The sequence below is a fragment of the Cajanus cajan genome, chromosome 5 (genome assembly GCF_000230855.2).
Source record: "Cajanus cajan strain Asha chromosome 5, NIPB_CcT2T_4, whole genome shotgun sequence".
Lineage (NCBI taxonomy): Eukaryota > Viridiplantae > Streptophyta > Magnoliopsida > Fabales > Fabaceae > Cajanus > Cajanus cajan.
In genome coordinates, this window is record NC_138521.1 from 68,184,172 (window position 1) to 68,204,275 (window position 20,104).

The following is a 20,104-nucleotide window of genomic DNA, read 5'->3' on the forward strand; positions in this document are numbered from 1 at the left end:
TAGCATAGTAGCAGTACCTTGAATGCCAAATTATCGAGTGACAGCAGAGTACAATATTCCCTCCACGTAAAAACCAGAAACACTGATACCTGAACCACTAACAAGCGAAAACATGGACATGAGATAAAAAAAGTAAAATGCTTCCTTTATGACCCTCTCCTCGTTGCTCCCCGTTCAATACAAACATCACGTAAGTCGGTGTGTATCAGTATCGCATGAAAGAGCAGAAGGCGAGTAATCATCCGCATGTCAACCACAGCAAACATAATTAGATACACAACTTATAACAAAAACCTGTGGAAGGCTGGGTAAATATAGGGTCTGTTGCTGACTAATAAAAAAATGTACAACAAAAACATCCACCAGTGTTAAAAATAAGGGTATATAGATCGTCCGCAGCAAAATCACAACTCTGCCATCTCTTGCTAATAGTTCTACAAAATTATCTAGAATGTATGTAACCAAGTATATGCTTGTTCAAAGATCCTCCAGCTGGGAAAACATCGACATGAAATCATCCAATGACCTTTACATACAAATTAGAGATAATTATCAAGCTCAATTTGCAGATCCTGTACAGATTTCAGATTAATGATCTGGATCTCTTCACTCGTGTATTCTGATTGTAGTAGGGATTGAACTTGGATATGGGCTTCAACAATATTTGTCCTGCATGAACACGAGGAGAAACAGCATTAAGATTGGTACGGTTCTGCATAACTAGAAAGTAACATTCTTAAACCCAGTGATAATATCAACCAACGTTAAAGTTAATCAGTTGGTTCTGACCAAACAGCGTCAATGAACAACGGATCATCATCTAATTAACTGACATTTCTATATCGATAAAAAAAAGATCTCCAAGTGAATTACCAGAGTTTAGATTTTAAAATTTAGTCCCAAGTGAAAGACGTTAGTTTTTTTTACATCAAATGATAGGATGATAATCAAGCTGCACTTGTCACAGCACAGGCATACAGAAAAATGTTTAAACTGTAATTCTATACAGTTTCATATAAACTTACTTTATTGGTTTGAAAAGTATAGTTCTCGTTGATGAATTCTGTAAATAAAGCTTCATCTTTGCTATCACCACCGGCAGTTGCTCCTGAATAGCAGTCCTCACCTATAAGACCACAGAACATCAATTTAGCTCCATAAAAGAATGGGATTCACAAACGTAAATTAAAAAACTTACGTTATTTTCTACTTTAACTTGTGTTTTCATTTCTAGATAACGTGATGAACATTATTTTCTATTTTAACATGTGTTTTCATTTCATTTCCACATGAAATCACTGGGATGTAGATGAGTTTCTGCAAGACCACAAGTTCTATGTAAAGGAATTTTCCGTTGGCTGGTGATGAACAATAAAATACCTGGGAAAAAGACATTCAGCACTTATCTAAAACTACCGTACTTATTTTAGACATGAGATTGGAGGCATTAATTTTTTATTTTTTTGATCATCACCCAAGAGTAAGAGTTCCTTGTGGAGGATACTTTAAGAGCAGAATGTTCTGTAGTTCAATGGATAAATAATTCTAAAATTCTACTTAAGAAATGACCTACCTTCTGAACAAGTTCAGCCACCTTATCTGGAGTAGCAAAGGCTTGATCCTTCAGAGGTTTGGCCATAGCTGACTCTAGCTTTTGATTCTGACCACCTGAAGACAATGCAACTTTGACTGCTGTAACCTACAAAAACAAAATGAAAAACCTAATAAAAAAATCTCTCTATAAAGACAATAGAAGAAGTTAAATCCTCATAGTGATTGTTGTCGAGAATGAAATATTTCAAATGTGTTTATGACATAGGAATTGAGCATATGAATAACAAAAAAATTGTAATAAAACTAGATTATATGTTTACAAGAGCCTTTGCTCTAAAGCCATGGATCAGTTTTAAGTACACCAGCTGGCAAAGCAACAAATAACTTGGTTATGGACACAAACCTTTGTAACAAATGAAAGCAGAGGATCCACAACAAGCTTAGTAACTGACATTATGAACTCCTCACAAGTGGCTTTTAGGCTCTTTTCCAACTCCTGAAAGAAATGTATGTCAAGGCACTAGATATAAATTTGATACCGCAACATATGAAAATAAAATTATTACTGAAAGGAAAGTGCTGGCGAAGATATGAACACTAAGGGGATGGAGGAGTAGAGAGTGGTCAATGAGGTTAATACATGGTCCAATTTTCTAAGTGGTTAATATTTTCCCTAGTAAAGAGTGGTCAATATGAGGTTAATACACTGTCTATTTTTCTAAGTGGTTAATATTTTCCTTTAATTCCTCATCATTGCTGAAAATTCCATTTTATAATTCTCCAATCAATTATTTTTGTAGTAGAGACTAGACAGTAGCAGCAGTATAAAAGGTTGCATTTATAATTACATACTTTGGAGTGAAATTATTTTTGAATTAACTGGGAAAGAAAGAAACCAAGATAAAAAAAAGCATGTAATCATTTATGGCGTGACTAATACAAGGAAAAAATTGACTGCTTATAGAGTGACTGATTATACATGCACATCACAATGAAATTAAAATCAAATTTAAGACTCTCAAAGGACCCAATGCCAAATTTAAACTCAACTTTGAGAGGGTTATGTCTAATCAATGTTTCTAATCTAATTTTGCATAAGGATAATAATAACAAACTAAGAAAGTACAAGCAAAACATCAACTAGAGGTTTGCTTTACGAGTCATTTGACCAAACCATATCAATTCCACAAAGCAACAAACCTTCTTGGTGTCAATTTGATTTTCCAAAACTCTTGGAGATAATGTCCTCGCCAATGAACTCGATCTTGACCAGTCAAATAGTGAGGCTTGACCTCTTAGAAGTCTTCGTAGATGCTCCTGAACCATATTCAATATTCAGAGGTGTAACATATTAGTGGTACTAAAAGCAGTAAAGCTAAATCAGAAAAATAAAAAATTAAATCCTAATCGTGACATGATGACTATTAGGAGGACTTGAAATTTGATGTTTGGCAAAATTTCTGAGAGAGATTGCTCTCAGCTGGTATATATATATATACACAAAAAAAAAAGGATCAGAACAAGTACAATTGTCAGCAAAAGCAAGGCTACAGTCTTAACTCTCAAATTTAGAAGAAATCATATGTTTCATATATTATTTTAATCATGAGATACATCAGATTTATACATGAGCCTGTTGGCTATATTAGGAAATAGGAACAGCCTATTCTAGGGGACAAAATCCCTGTGATTGTGGGATTGTTATTCTAGGGAACAAATCCCTATAATTGTGGGATTGTTTCTAAATATACAAACCTAGTATTAATAGCAAGATACAGCAAATATAAAGAATTAAAATACAATAGGAATAATACCTAAAACTTCCTAAAAAACAGCTTTTATAAAGCTGCACAACGTATAGTAAACAATTATTTTAACACTCCTCCCTCAAGCTGAAGGGTATAAGTTGTATGCACCAAGCTTGGGACATATAAACTGAATCCTAGGTCCTCTTAATGACTTAGTTAAAATGTTTGCAAACTGGTCATTAGAGCTAGTAAACTCGGTATTAAGTTCCTTTGACAACATTTTTTCTTGAATGAAATGACAATCAATCTTTATGAGTTTGGTTCTCTCATGAAACACTGGATTGGAGGCAATATGATATGAAGGGCTGTTTGATTATCACAGTACAACTTCATCTACTTAACTTTCCAAAATTTTAACTCTTGAAGGAGTTGCTTAATCCACACAAGTTCACAAGTAGCCAAAGCCATAGATCTATATTCAGCTTCCACATTTGATCGGACAACAACACTTTGTTTCTTGCTCTTCCAAGAAATAATATTTCCTCCAATGAATACATAATATCTAGTGGTGGATCTCCTGTCTATGGGACACCCAACCTAATCCACATCACAATACCCTAAGACTTGAGTATTTCCCTTGTCCTCATACAACAATCCTTGTCCTGGAGCCTTTTTAACGTATATGAGAATGTGAATCACAACATTCCAAGGGTCAATGTGAGGATTCTACATGAATTGACTAACAACTCCAACTGTAAACAAAATATCAATTCTTGTAATAGTGAGATAAATAAGTTTTACCGCCAGCCTCCTATATCTCTCTCTGGATCTGAAAATGTTTCACCTTCGTCTATCATTAGCTTCTGATTTGGGTCCATAGGACTATTAATTGGCTTGCAATTTTCCAAACTTGTCTCCTTCAAAATATCAAGAGCATATTTTATGTGAAATTACAACACCTTCCTTTGACTGAGCTACTTCAATATCAAGAAAGTATTTCAGACAACCAAGGTCTTTGATATGAAAATGGCTGAATAAGTGCTCTTTGAGTTGAAAAATCCTAGTAACATCATTTCCTGTAATAACTATATCATCAACATAGACCATTCGAATGACAATAAAAAATTGAATGATCTGTCTCACTTTGTTTCATTTCAAAAATTTGTTCAATGTGACTGAATTACCAATCCAAGCTCGAGGTGATTGTTTCAGTCCATACAAAGACTGATGCAATTTACAAACTAGACCACACTCCTCCTGAGTAACAAATCCAAGAGGTTGCTTCATGTCAATCTCTTCCTCAAGGTTACCATGAAGGAAGGAATTTTTAATGTCAAACATGTGGAGTGGCCAATGACAAATAGCCACTATAGCAAGGAAGATCCAAACTGTGGTGATCTTAGCCATGGGAGAAAAAGTATCACAATAATCAAGACCATAAATTTGAGTGTATCCCTTGGCTACCAACTGAGCTTTAAGGTTATCAACTTCACCACTAGGGCTAGGCCCAACTTTAACAACATAGACCCATCTACAACCAACAGTTTGCTTTCTAGGAGGAAAAGGGACAAGCTCCCACATGCCATTGTGTGCAAGAGTTTGCATTTCATCAATCATGGCTTGTCACCATCTAGCATGATCAAGTGCCTCATTAATAGTTTTAGGAACAATAGTAGATGACAAAGAGGAAATAAAAGAGAAATATGAAGAAGACAGACGATGATAACTCAAAATTATAAATAGGATGAGGATTATGAGTAAACCGAATACCTTTTCAAATAGCAATGGGCCAATTTGAATCGGAGTCATGAGAAGGTGTGTAGGATGAAGGACCAGTGGCAGGGGAAGCTGTTAGAGGAGGATCACGTGTCTTCAAATAGTGTGAAATTAGTTTGTTGTGTCCTGCACTTATATGTACTGAGGGGTGGTGGAACAACTTCAACTAAATCGTGAGTATGAGAATGAGGCTAATTTTCATCTAGGTTGGAGTTAGAAGGAGTAGGATTCATCATCAGATTAAAGGATGGAACAAGAAGAACCTATTGAATGGAAACAAGATTGTCCATGGAGGATGAGAAAAAAGGTGTCCCCAAAGAAGGTACATCAAATGCAAATATATAATACCTTTTGGTAGTTGGAGAATAACATTTGTATCCTTTATGAAGGTGAGGAATCTGATTTTCAAGAGAGGAAAGACATGAAATAAAGGGTCATTTGGAAAAGTTAAGAATGAGGAATCTGATTTTCAAGAGAGGAAGAGAGCATTCTATTTATTAAAAAATAGGTAGTAAGGACTATATCTCCCTAATGATGTATAGGAACCTTCATATTCAACATATGGAAGTGTGCAGTTTCAATGAGATGTCTATTCTTCCTCTCTACTATGCAATTTTGTTGTGGTGTGTGAGGACATGTGGATTGATGTAAAATACCTTGTGAAGATATTCTTCAGCATTGTCACTTCTGAATATTTTAATTTCTTCCCAAATTGGTTCTTAATCTCATTAAAGAAAGACATGAATATGGATAAGAGTTCAGATCTAACTTTCATTAAATAAACCCAAGTACATCAAGAGAATTCATAAATGAAGGTTACAAAATATCTAAAAGCAAAAGATGTGACACGGCTTGATCCTCATATGTCTGAACGAATGGTAGAGAAAACCGAGTTACATCTTTTGTCGATTTGTTTAGGAAACGATGACCTAACATGTTATCCTAATTGACATAATTCACATTTCAAAATTGGAAGTTGCTTGAGACTATGAACCATTATCTTCAATTTTGCTAAACTTGGGTGGCTCAAATGATCATGCAAAAATTTTGGTGTTGAAGTTGCAAAAAGAGACATGGACGAACTAATTTCTAGGTAATAGAGACCTCGTGATTCATGTCCTTTGCCAATCAGACGACTCGTACCATGTTCCTATATAACAAAGGAGTTAGCATCAAATGTTATTGAACAATTTATGAACGAGTCAGTTGGCTTTGAGAGATTAAGTTACAAGTGGGGGATGAGCAAAACAAAACTTAATTTTAAAGGAGGCAAAGGAACTTGACCATTTCCTGGAGATGCAACTTTTGACCCATTGGCTACAGTAACAAGATGAAGAATTTTTGGAGAAGAAATGGATGAGAATAAGGAATTGTTATCATAAATGTAATCAGAGGCACCTAAGTCAAGTATCCATGGAACATGACCTTCCACAGATTAAGAAATACATGCTATAGAAACACTTGGCACAGAAGAAGATTGGGCTTTGCTGTTGGAGTTTTCAGATTTAAGCCTCAAATATTTTGGTTTGGTACTCATCAAAAAACTTCAAATCTAATTTTTCATATTTACTCACATGGGCTGCCTTGTCAGGAAAACCATGCAACAAGTAACAATTTTCTTGTATATGACCCATTCTTTTACAATATGCACCCTGAGGACGTCCACTTCAACCACCACGTCCTCCTTGGTTGTTACGTCCTCCTCTTCCATGAGGTGCTACCACTATTGAAGTTTCAATAGTTTCAGTTGAGTTTTCATCTTTCACTGAGGTAAGAACACGAAGAAGTCTAGTGACTAGGTTGTCCATGGAAGGGGTTTGATCACCGGCCAAAATCTGATCATGTACATGATCAAAATCTGAATGTAAGCTTATCAAAATCAAAACCATATATGTTGTATCAAGTTTTTTGTTAACACCGTCCAATGAGTCACCCACAAGAAATCTTTAGTTCTTCTATTGTAGCCCGAGCTTTAGCTACATGTGAGACCATATCATGGTAAGTCTGTTTGAGAGAAGCTACTCTTTGGGTTGCATCAAAAAGATGTTGAATGTCATTAGCAAAAATACCTTGGCCCACCTTCCAAAAAGAATGACATGTCTTAAATGATGAGTATCTCTAATACATCAAGCTCAACTGATTGCAATAGAGGAGCACATAGCTGGAAGTCAAGTTTCTGCCATTGGGATTTATTTTCGATAAGGATAGCATTGGCTTCCTTCTCCAAATGGTCATGGTATCCTTGACAAAGGAACCACAACTCCACCCAGGCAAACCAAGACAAATAGTTTTTCTAGCTCAATTTTGCAGTTGTAATGATAGGAGTACCAAAGTGGAAATAGGACCTACCGAGGCCATTTCAATGAAAAGAATGAAGCAAAAGAAGTTTGAACACCACGACCCTTACCTCCAAGTAGGTCAAAACTATTAACTGAGGGTAAAAGTGTGACCAAAAGGAGTCAACAAAACTGCTAGAAGTGGTCCGACAAGATTCTGATAAGCAGGGGACACCAAAGAAAAATAATGTGTGGAGGAGCGTGCCTGGTTATTAGGGCACGAGACTTCCTAGGTTGAGTCGGGCCCCTCAAGGCACACCTAACCTTGAGTTCGCTCAAGAAAATGGCAATGACGGGCATGACAATGGATAGTGGTGGACCGGTGACTTAAGAAGGCAAAGCAGGATCTAACCCGCTATGATACCAACTTGAAATTTGATGTTTGGAAAAAATTCGAAGAGAGATTGCTCTTAGTTGGTATATTATATATATATATATATATACACACACACACAAAAAGGACCAGAATCAGTACAATTGTCAGCAAAAGCAAGGCTACAACCTAAAGACCTTAACCCTTAACTACTTAAGATAGCTAGGGCCAAAAAACAGCTTTTATAAAGCTGCACAACATATAATTATAATAAACAATTATTTTAATAGAGTAGGCAAAGTCCACTATTAGAAAAAACACTTTACATAGCATCCATGTACTAAGAAATTTAACATAGTAGATCTAAGGATACACAAATCAAACAGATTAAGAACAAGTGATTCTTGAAGTTTATTAGATCATTAGTATTTTACTTCAAAAGTTTCCTCTTTATTTTATGATATCTATATCCATTGGATGAACATTGACACATTTTTCTCCTACGGAGAAAAAACTATGCATCGTTTAAGTGAATCTCCTCACTACATTTGTTTTGGGGTAGGGTCATCCAATTTGCAATTGCAGCGGGGTTGAGCTGCCCTACTACTTCCCTAGTCTCCTTAGTTTATTTTCCTTTGTTCTATTGTTTTATAATGTGTTTGTCCCTTTAAGATATCTTATCCTTATCCTTGTATACGTGTTATCTATTTTTTAAAATACAAAAAACAAAAATCCTCTTAGTAATTAGTACATCTAGTCAATGACTACAAACACAGGTGAAATTGCAATAATACTGGGTCTTCTATGCCAAGTTAAAGGCTTCCTTTTATAAGAATTATGACCATGCAAGAAGAAAGTCCATAACATAACAGAAGAGAGAATTACAAGTCCAGACACTTTTTCCATTGTAATGAAGTTCAATTATGTGAAATGAACTGATGAGAATTCACATGCTTTGTATTTGAGACTTATTGGACGGTCTTTGTTTTTCCTCACATTACATGGCAATAAGATCTAGCAAACAATGAAATGAGCGCAAACTTGACAAGTGTTTGAAATCAGAACAGCAGTGCATTGAACTCAGCTCACAAAATATATTTTGGGCTAAGAAACACTAACCAGCAAATGAGAGAAATCAAGCTCCTTTTGTGTGACTGAAAATTCAATATTGAAGGGTGCAATCTGGAAAACCAAAAAATCATTACTCACAAATTATATAAAATCTACTAAATAGTTACACAAGAAAGTCTGCCACAGGATTACCTGCTCCCTTAAAATTAAAAGATGCTTTATAAGGAAGAGCTGTCCGTCCATTTGCGATGATCTCTTTGCAATTAATTTGCTTGCTTTCTGTGGAAGACAATAGGAAGCAGCAAGCATAAAATAAACTAGTGAAAATATCAAGGCATCAAATACTTTTGTCAAATTTAAATAACCATGATGAACAGATAGCATGCCCCACAAAGGTGCAGACCTTCACTGCTTCGTCTCCTAAGTCCTAATATGTGTTAATAATATTTATATTACATTAACATAATCATGATCATGACACTACATAGATGATTTTTTACTTTTCATTTACCTGAATAGATATTGAGCAAACTTCCACTGCTTCCTGATTGTAATAACAAAAGCCAATTGTCAATAAAATATTCAAAGAGAATTCAGGAGGGGGGGTGAGGGGGTGAGAAGTAAAAACAATTAAAGTGAAACCTCTAATACCTGTGCTAAACCTGTGAACACTGCAGACTCTAAACAACGATACAACTTTGAAAGACAAGATAGGGTTTTTTCCAGGGGCGGATACCATGTTTTAAATATCTCTGGGTTGCCATCAGCCTACAAATTTAAAGCTAATTGCAAATTACAAACGATGAAAGACAAATGGTTTTCAAATCTAGATCTACTTACATAAAGCAAATTGTCTAACACGTGAATACATGAAAATATCTTGCATTAACCACAAAACATATACAAGTCTGGTTGAGGTCTCCAGCATGTGAAAAACAAGAAATATGCAACAACCACACAGTGCCATGCATGCATGTAAGTGTGCAAAAAGCATGAGATATTCAGTAATTAATTCACAAGTTTGCTCTCTTGGCAAAATTGGAGGCAAAACCAAGGGAAGAATAATTGATTCACGATGATATCATCAATATTTCAACAGTCCTCAGCCATCATATCTCAACATCCTGTACGCCATTTCAGTTTCCAGTTCAGAGAAGGTAATATTTGGTAGTTGACATAGCTAAAAACAAAGAAGAATGAAACCGTAGTAGTGACCAAGTTCAGATTACTAAACAAGAAACTAATGCAGCAAGCAAACAACCAGAACTCTAATTACTAAATAAATCTAATGAGCTATTAGTGTAGGAAAATCAGCATGTGATAGTCATCATTAGTGAGAAACAATCATTGCTGAATTATATATATTCCAGCAAAGAACAATAAATTGATAAGGAAGACACTTTACAGGATTGATCTCAGAAGTACTTTCAGTGGATCTCTTCAGCTTTTCAGGGTAGTCCAAGTCTTCATTAGTTGGAATGTAATTCGCTATCTATAAAAGGATAAAGAAATAAGGTTTCTAGAAACCAAGATATTTGAAAAGAAATTTAAATTATTATAGTAAGTAACAATCACCCCCAAGGAGCTAAATATGGTGTGCCAAAAAAGTGTCAACCATTCATAAAATATAAACAATACATCTAATCTGACAGTATGATTATTAAGACTGAATGTTAGGACAGAGCAGTTTATTCTATATATAAATAGGGAACGGTAGTAGGATGGAGGGGGAATAAGTTGTCATTTTTAAATTGAGCATTAACTCTTTATGAAGGCGAAACCTTTGGAGGAGATTTCTTTTCTATTCCTTGTATCCCAACAGAAAATCATTTACTCCAATCATCTAAATACGTTGAAAGGAGTTGATGAGTGTGTTTGTCTGTTTGATGCATAGTAAGGGCAACACAAGCAGAGCAGGGTACCGGTAGGTAAGTTGTTGGAAATAGGAATATTTTAGAAAATAAGAATTTTAATATTTATTTTTCCAAATTGCCTAGATACTTGGTATAGCTAGGTTCGATGCATCATAGGAAGTAGTGGTGTCTTAATTTTCCTCTTGTAATTTGTGCTATTAATTATCTTTGTAATACTGTTGAATATAAATAAATCCATTCTGGTGGGTGGAAAACTCACTTAAGCATATTAAAAAAAAAAAACTCGTTTCTCTCTTCAAACATAAGTCACAACAGCACAATTTTTTTGCGCAGTCTTAATGGTGATTGATGCAAAGCAAAAGCAGTTTTGAGATGGAGACAGGGAAAGAACAAATGGAGGGAGGGATTTGAGACTTGAGAGAGAGAAGGGGAATCAGGAAGAGGGCTACCAAGAAGAGGAAAAAAAAAATAGGCAAGAAAATTTGAGCAAATGAACAAAATTGACACAGTTCTACAGGTATTGGTATTTTTCCCTTCCAGTAACGAGGTGGAGAACAGAACCAAAGGGACAAAATCCAACAAAAAGAAATACCTTCAACAGGTAAATTAAAGAACTAAGAAGTCATAACAAAATATAATAATTAAAATAACAAACCAACAAGTAACCTACCTCATCTTGTATATGAGTCCGAGCACGAAATGTCAACCGCTCATGAACATCTGCTAAAATTCTCTCAAATGTAGGACGAAGACCAGCTAGTGATTCACTCTTCCTACTATGTTGTTCCCCCAAGACTTCCATTTTAAGTATATCAACAAGTTCACAAAGAAAATCAATAGTTGTTTCCTGAACAAGTTTGGGACGCAGTGTATCATACAAATATGTTGACCTGCAACCAAAATTGATGAAATCAAGAGTTGCATACACTATACACGTTTATGAAATTTTGCTTTTAATGAATGACATTCACATTAAACAATTAAAACAGAAAATGAGAAAGATGGACTTAAGTATCAAAAACCAAAGGAGGGTGCCTCAAAGAAACTTGGACATGCATCAAGCACTAACGCTCCTTCACTTCCACTATATATGGATATGTGATACATTCCCAGAATGATTCCTAGGCAAACTTCCAAAGATTCCTAATTCTTGCACTTGGGACATACAAAAGGACTATATCATAAGCTGCACCTTCTCCCCCGTTGGTTATGCTCTACGAAGCACAATAAAAGAGCTACCAATCCACTATGTGAAAGCTCCTTTCATATCCAATTATTCATAACTAAACAGTGAATTCCAACTTCCAAGGTATCAAGTGAAATGAAAGGAATAATAGGAATTCTTGAATAAAACCTTTTTTTTGGTACTTATGTTCCTTTTCTTTCTTCTAATGAATGTTTCTCCTGTTCAAAGAAAATTAAAACAAGTATCTTATTAACAGGAACACAAACTTACAGAGGATCCATTAATGGAGCTAAACTTGAAATATCCTTTGAAGAAGCTGGGAAAAAATGATCAAAAAGTTGGTGTTCAAGTTGACAGACCTGCACTTCAAATTACAATCAATAAGACTTCCTGCCATAAAGATATTGTTAGGACACAAGGAATAGGGGATAAATGTCTCCTCCAAGGGCCTTCACAAAGAGCTAGTGCTCCATTTACAGATGACAACTTATTCCCCCTTCATCCTACTATCCTTCCCTATTTATATATCTAATAAACTCCTCTAACTACCTAATTAATACTCTAAACACCTTTTCTCCTTATATCCTAACAGATATGGCCAAGTAAAATCATTAAAAGTTTACATCTAGCATAAAAACAAATAGAATAATTGCAAGATTAACATTTATTCTTCGGCTGAAAATCTGTATGCTTTGTATAATGTTGCAATCTATAAGGAAACAAATAAATTAAGCCCCCTTGATCTCCCCCCCCCCCCCCAGCCTAGGGGCTTTCAGCCAATAAACCCCGCAACTTTCAGTTTTGGAAAACCTACCAAGGCACTCATCATAGTTGGAGAGCTTGAGACCTTATAAACCCCACACTAGAATCCAATACTTAATGTGGGACTCAAGTCCCACACCTTGCAATTGGAACTAACACATGGGCTTGTTGAAAACTATGATGCACCGATACGATACGGCGATACGATTATTTAAAAATATATAGGATACGATACTTGTAAGATACGTGTCATCATATATAATAAATGTTCATACAATATAATAAATGTGTACTTGTAATTTTCATAAATATTTAATATATAATAGCTATTTTGCATATCCAAATTAAAAACATACTTATTGTACATTACTAAAAGTAAATAAATTATAAATCATTTCATCATAAATTACTTTTTATTATTTGCAAATAGAATTAATATTTCTAATTTCATTCCTTTTTTAAAATTATCTATATAGAAGACAATTTTCATTTATAGTTCAGCAAGGACCAATAGTTCTATGTTTCTATATTAAACATGTTTATATATCTTATTTAGCTGTAATGGATATTTCATAATTTTTTCAAAAATTTGAACACTTTATCGATACGTATCACTAATAAGTATCGGTGAAGTATCTGAAAGTATTAAAATTGAATAAATTTTTTATAATATTTTTAAAGGCTATAGTAGGATACTTCATTGACATGTATCAGTGAAGTATCCAAGAGTATCGTGTCGGATACGTATCGGATACGGATACGTGAAGCAAATTGAAGTATCCGTGCTTCATAGGTTGAAAACAAAGATGAACTAACAAAAACAAATAATTGAGGGCATTAACTGATGGAATTCAAAGCCACAGAGTATTGATCCCAAAGTTGAGAAAGATTGTATGCTTTTTCTTCCTATTTATTTAACAAAGTGATAATTAACTAAATGATTTAGAGGATTTAAAATTATGTTGTATAACTTGCTTTTTTAATCAAAACAAATTAACACAACTATTAATTAAAATACAAAACAGGAAGCACTGCAGAGTATTTAAGCTAAACTAAAATATGATTATACTCGTATGTAAAGACATTTTAATAAATTCATCCTTCCAAAAGAGAAAATACAAACTTCAAAAGAAATACCAAAGGAACACATGATCAAATTGGAAGACAATACGATTAAAAAGGATAAAGGAATATCTAAGAAACCTTTGGAGAAACAATTAAAAAAGAGTTGCTCTAATGGTTTATTGAAATTTTGGTTTTTGATACAACCCAACGACATCATTTTATCCATATTGTCAGCCCCACATAATGATATACAAGACCTGGTTGTTGTTGTTATAGCCATGTTCAGTGCAGAATATCAGCCAATTTGCAATTCAAAATCTATGCACAACGATCACATTTTGATTTCTTGAAAATTTATATTTGTTTCCATTTTTTAAAAATCCCAATGTGTTAACATTATCAAAAAAAACATATTTATAAATAATAAAAACTAAAAAGAACATTTCCATCCTCATTTTTTCCCAAAACTGCCAAAACTCCTTGTCCAATTCAAATGTTAGTTAGAGATTTGGATATCAAATGTAAAAAGTCAAAGTTACTTTTCTAAATAATCACACCCACAACGCATCTCTCCATCTTTTTTTTTTCCCACAATTATGCCCAGTTTCTGCATTTCAGTATAGCTCTCTCTGCCACTTTTAGCTAAGTCTAAGCTCTAAAGCCAATATGAACACAGATGTCATGGCGAGAATTGCCTTCATTGTATATTCAAAAAAGAGACCAATGACTAAAAGCAATAAAAAAGACATCATGGTGTTAACAAATTGCCGTACCTGTATGAGATATGCACATCCTGATCTAGTCAATGATGGCAAGGCCTCTTTCTTGGCAAACTCGGATATTCGTCGCTGAACAATACTCCTTATCTTCATGGAATGAAACAGAGAATCTTGCCATAAGTTGAGAAGGTTGAAAAGAAAATATTACAAACATACAATGACCAAGCAAGTAAATTCTCACCAAAGAGAGGCGTTGCTCACAGTATAGTCTGTGGCATTCTGCAAGGATTTGCCCATATTCTTTCCTTGAAGACCTGCTTTCAATCTCTTCAAGTAGTGGCTTAAGCTGCAAAAGTTACAGTTCTTAATCAGCTGCACAAAAGGAGTTTTTTTTTCTTCTTTTTTTCCTACAAAGGAGAGGTAGAGATACGCTGGAGAAAAGCTTAATCATCAAGGCTGACGATTGTCTTATTTGTTGTCCAAAATAAACCTTCAAATCAAAATATTTATGTCAAATGGAAAGGCCTACCTCACTTGCTGCTGCCTTGAACCGAACATATATCACTGATGCCTCTACTCCCTCAGAAATAGATGCTTTGCCACCCCCACTTCCACGGATTGCTTCCTGGACCTGATGTTGAGGTATATGCCAAATTTATTATCATAGGATTCTAAATACTCATATCCTGGTAGAATACATATATGCACACCTATTATCCACTCAACCTGTTAAATTAACTTCACCTGAGAAGAGGCACCTTTAAGAACAGCAAGTACATGTGAACGCATCATGCCCAATGCTCGAGACTATAAAAATGAACAATGTTTCCAAATTACTAAAATTAATATTTATCAAACATGAGATATCATAGGATAGACTTCTAGCCATAGACATTAGATCAAAAAGTACAAGTTTGCTAAAACTAATTAACAATTCCTGGAAGTAAAATTTATATACCTGGAGTTGCCGAAATTTAAGCAAGTAAACACTAGATTCTGCATACTGTGGATTGTTTTCAACATACCTAGATTAAAAGTAAAAATGTCAATAATCACATCCATTGTTCAACTACAGAAATTAAAGTTAAAATCGCTTAATGACATTCTATACAATGAGCATGCCAAACGTACAAAGCACAGGAAAGAAACTGGATTTTTACTCACGAGATGCATTCATCAAGTCGTTTGAGAAGTGGGAGAAAGTTTTCATTTCCAACGTTCATGTTTGGAGAATAAAAATTGGTAGCAACCTGTACAGAAGAATTTAAACACACCATATACATCACATGAAAAATAATAACTACTTCAAGTTTTGTGAAACTTCTGAACAAAACAAAGACCTCTAAACCCTCTGTGTGTAAATATATCTATACTAATATATTAAGGGGATACTCTTTTTAGTATCAACTTTGATCTCCATATTTGGTAAACCATTATACCCTTTTATTATTAACAAATTTATTTTTATCAAACCCAAGACCTTGAGGCTCAAGGATCAACCACGGTACCAATTGGATCACCATCCTAATTTTATTTATTTTTAATAGAAGTACAAAGTATCTCGACCCTACTAATATGTGTGTGTGTGTGTGTATATATATATATATATATATCAACTTTTAAGTTAAATATAACATGCAGATTTCGAAGATTAATGCAGCAGCAGCAAATACTTTTTTCTTACAACAGTACAGTAAGACTAAAGAAGTGGTAATTGTATCAATTAAGTGGTTGTAATACATACCCAAAAAAAAATACAATCTTCACAAGCAACAAATACTTTTTTCAAAAAAACTGCTAAAACAATCATCAATTTGATGCAAGTGTCTAAGTTTTCCAATTTCACAATGTCAGAAAACATACAAAAATGATCCCACTTTTATTACACGTTCCACAGGAAACAACTTGTCTTAGCACTCATTGTGGCACCATCCTGATGTCCACCAAAATGGCACCTTTCAGTGGCTTATATTATAAGGTACTAGAAGCATATAAATTTTACATGTGCTATTACACATTGACATTGATTCTGTATGTCCTATTAGTGTGTTCACATTCTTCAAGATGTAACATGCTATTAGATCATTACGAAAAAAAAATAATGCAAAATTAAATCTAAGAAAAAGTCAAAAAGATCCAGTCAAGCCAGCAGTCAAACCTTACATTCTCCAGTTCATCAAAGTAATTGAGTTTACTACGAAGTGCTTCTGCAAAATCAATTAGTCTTTGCTTCTCTTGTAGCTGTAATAAAAAAATAATAGTGAGCAGGTCAGTCATTTCAGCATAAGAAGAAATCTAAGAAAAGATCATAGACTTTCAACTTCCAAATAGGAATAATAAATCCAACAAAATGTGTGGCATCTAATTCATTTATACTAAAGAGAAATTTTTTTCACCATTCATGAAGGAAAATGAAGACAAGCGACATAAAATCTTCAGTTTCTTTAACTTATTTTTCTGATTTATTAGTTTACACAACATTAACCTACTTGGTCTACTATTAAAGGAATAAGAGATCCCTAGCAACCGCTACCTACAATATGAATTTTACAATCATTCCAGCCAACACTTAAAAAAATAAAGAAGAATTGGTTAATAGGTAACAAACCAACACTTCAAAAAAATAAAAAAGAATTGAGGTGATAGACTGATAGGTAACAACACCATACCAGTCTGTCACATGCATCATGCAGCGTTTTAGTCTTTGTAGCCACTGCTTGATGCTGCAACTGTAGTTCGTTGAATAAGTCTAGCGTGTCATCAACCTGCACAAGATCAAGTCGTCCAAATGGAGAACTGAATGAGAAAAAAACGGTTGCCAAATTAGCTAGCCGCATCTAACCCACTAGAACTAGATAGAAAATGACCTGTTGGAGAATTTCATCACATGTCTGTATGCGCTCTGTTAGAGTATTCACATAATGTTGGTATTTCTCTTCTGTCTATAATTGGAGACTAAGTCAAGAATCAACAATAAAAATAAACAGAATCTGAAACATTGGCGGCATAATAAGACTAGTAACTACAAACCTCTGATTTCATGGCAGATTCGAGATCCGTAAACCATTTGTAGAACTGCATCAAATTAAAAGAAAAAAAGAAAAGAAAAAAAAACCACGTAAAAACTCATGTCAAGCATTAAAAGCCACAAACCAGATTGCGCAGACAACTTGCCTGATTAGTATTGACCATAACAGTCTCGATAGCACCAGCATCATCGAAAGAACTATCCTTCGTTTTAACGGACAACGCATTGTCTTGCACCGACACATTCTCTTGAGCCTACACATGCGAATTACATTAAATTGTTTAAATAGAATAGCAATTAAACGTAAATGACAGTAGAACAAGCACAGAAAAGCTCACCAACTTGAGCGGCAACGGTCGCTCAGAAACCGCGTGAGAAAGCGACACAATCGCGGCTTGTTGTTGCTCCGTCAAAGGAGCATTCTGCAAAACACAATTAACTTAAAAAAAATCAAATCACTGCAAATAACGTCGCAGATCTGATCCGCGACGGAGTGAGATTCATTTGTGAGTGAAAGGATTAATTAAGATGATGTGACAATAATTAAATGGAAATGCAATTAGAAAACACGAGATCTACGAAATCGAGGTAACTAGGGCTAAAAGAGAAGCGAGATTTGGATGCGAGAGGAAAAGTGTTGAAACCTGTTCCCAAGTGGAAGCGAAGTTGTAGCCCTTGGAAATGGCAGCGGAGTTCGGATGAGATTGCGGTGGACCTCTGCTTCCCATTTTCCTGTCACCGCTTCGCTCTGCTTCTGCTTCTGCTTCTGCTTCCTCCCCTGTCCCTTCTTCCTTACATAATAACAACCAGTTTGTCTCTTCGCATCAAACGCTGCGTTTTGTTTCTCAGTTCAACGTAACTACCAGTTGTGTGCATTGCAAGGTGTCTGTCTTCTTATTACAAAATTAATTTAGCTAAATTTATAATAAAATCAAAATGTTTAAAAAAAATAAACATTTAAAGAGTTTATACATGTTCTTCAAATTATTTAATTAAAAATTCACTCGATTACATATAAGAGGTGAAGAATTAAAAATACAGAAGTAAACGAAAATATTGTGAAAGAAGTCGAATCATATATACAAAAATAATATATATATATATATATATATATATATATATATATATATAGAGCGAGAGAAAGGTTTAAATAATGTAATAATTTTTATCAAATTATTATTTCTCTTAATAATTTTATATTAAATATAAAATTTAATTATTAAATTATAATTTCATATTATTTTATATGTATTTATGTTAAATTTTGTTAATATTTATAATTAAAACATTTAAAGAGTTTATACATGTTCTTCAAATTATTTAATTTAAAATTCACTCAATTACATATAAGAGGTGAAGAATTAAAAATACAGAAGTAAACGAAAATATTGTGAAAGAAGTCGAATCATATATACAAAAGGTACTATATATGTATATATATATATATATAGGGACAGAAAGGTTTAAAGAATGTAATAACTTTTATCAAATTATTATACTTATTAATAATTTTATATTAATATTATCTTATATGTGTTTATTTAATATTATCTTTTTTGATAATTATTTTGATCTCTATTTTTATTATTATTATTATATTATTTTATTTTAAAAAATTAGAAAAAAATATATTTTTTAATTAAATATTATGTTTGTGTATATTTTAGTTTTCATTTTTATATAGATTATTTTATCCTTTATTTATTTTTTAATAATTATCTTTTTTATAAATAACTTTTCATTTTTTTTCTTATTTATTTATTTTCTTTTAATATAATGTAGTCCCAGAGTACCTTTTACCTGTTAGTCTCTGTTAAAACTATAAAAAATATTTAATGCACTCAAGGTTATTTTGGAAAAAAAATAATAATAAATCTCGCAACAACTATTTGGAAGTTGACCGTAGATGCTTTACGCTTTATTAACAAACTTAAATTTATTGAGCTAATTTATTTTCAAAATTAGGAACACAATATCTTTAAAACTTATAAATATTATGAGTGTATTAGACTAATATTTATTAGATAAATCTCTTCATTTTTATTAGAAATTTAATATTGAATTTAATTTTTTTTATATTTTTTATTCTTTTATATAAATTTGTATAGAAATAAAATAGGTAATTAATTTGTGTCTTGCTTTAACTTATTTTTTTAATAACAAAAAAAAAGACTATTATTTAATAATACTTTGGACTTAAATTCACGATAATCTAAAATACAAAATCATCTCTCAAAATTTCAAAACGAGGGATTTTAGCCCTTTAGTTATTTTTTTTAGGTATATAATTAGTATGTGGTGTAATAATTAATACTCAAAAAATGAATAATGTTAATTTAATTCTTAAAATAATGATAAGTGATCCTCAAATTCATCCTTAGTATATCGGGAATAATATATAATTTATGTGAAATAAATAAACGATTAAAATCTCTACCATTTTGATAGAGGGGTCAAATTTTGATCAAGTAATTATTTAAGAGGTCAAATTTAATATTTTTAATGCTTACTTAGAAAATAAGTCTATACTCCCTCTTCTGTTTTTCACTCCATTTTTTTTAAATTTCCTTCGCCCATATATTTTCTTCTTTCCTTTTGTGTCTCTAAAATGTGTTTAATATTGTAAATTTTGAAAAGAATAGTTCAAAAGAGATGAAAAAAAGACAAAATAA

The 20,104-nt window shown here is 33.2% G+C and overlaps 1 protein-coding gene across 1 annotated transcript; it reads right to left on the minus strand.

Moving 5' to 3' along the window:
• Nucleotides 1-297: 297 nt before the first annotated feature.
• LOC109807604 (sec34-like family protein) lies at nt 298-18,288 on the minus strand. The gene is made up of 25 exons (XM_020370156.3): nt 18,077-18,288; nt 17,771-17,854; nt 17,579-17,686; nt 17,435-17,479; nt 17,272-17,346; nt 17,074-17,169; nt 16,568-16,645; nt 15,569-15,654; nt 15,363-15,429; nt 15,149-15,211; nt 14,934-15,035; nt 14,646-14,750; nt 14,459-14,551; nt 12,129-12,217; nt 11,343-11,562; nt 10,204-10,290; nt 9,450-9,566; nt 9,310-9,342; nt 8,991-9,077; nt 8,847-8,909; nt 2,755-2,871; nt 1,958-2,050; nt 1,574-1,699; nt 1,026-1,126; nt 298-669 (listed from the first exon to the last, which is right to left on the minus strand). The coding sequence occupies exons 1-25, from the start codon at nt 18,158-18,160 to the stop codon at nt 540-542; spliced, it is 2,349 nt and encodes a 782-aa protein (XP_020225745.1). The 5' UTR covers nt 18,161-18,288; the 3' UTR covers nt 298-539.
• Between the last annotated feature and the right edge of the window lie 1,816 nt (nt 18,289-20,104).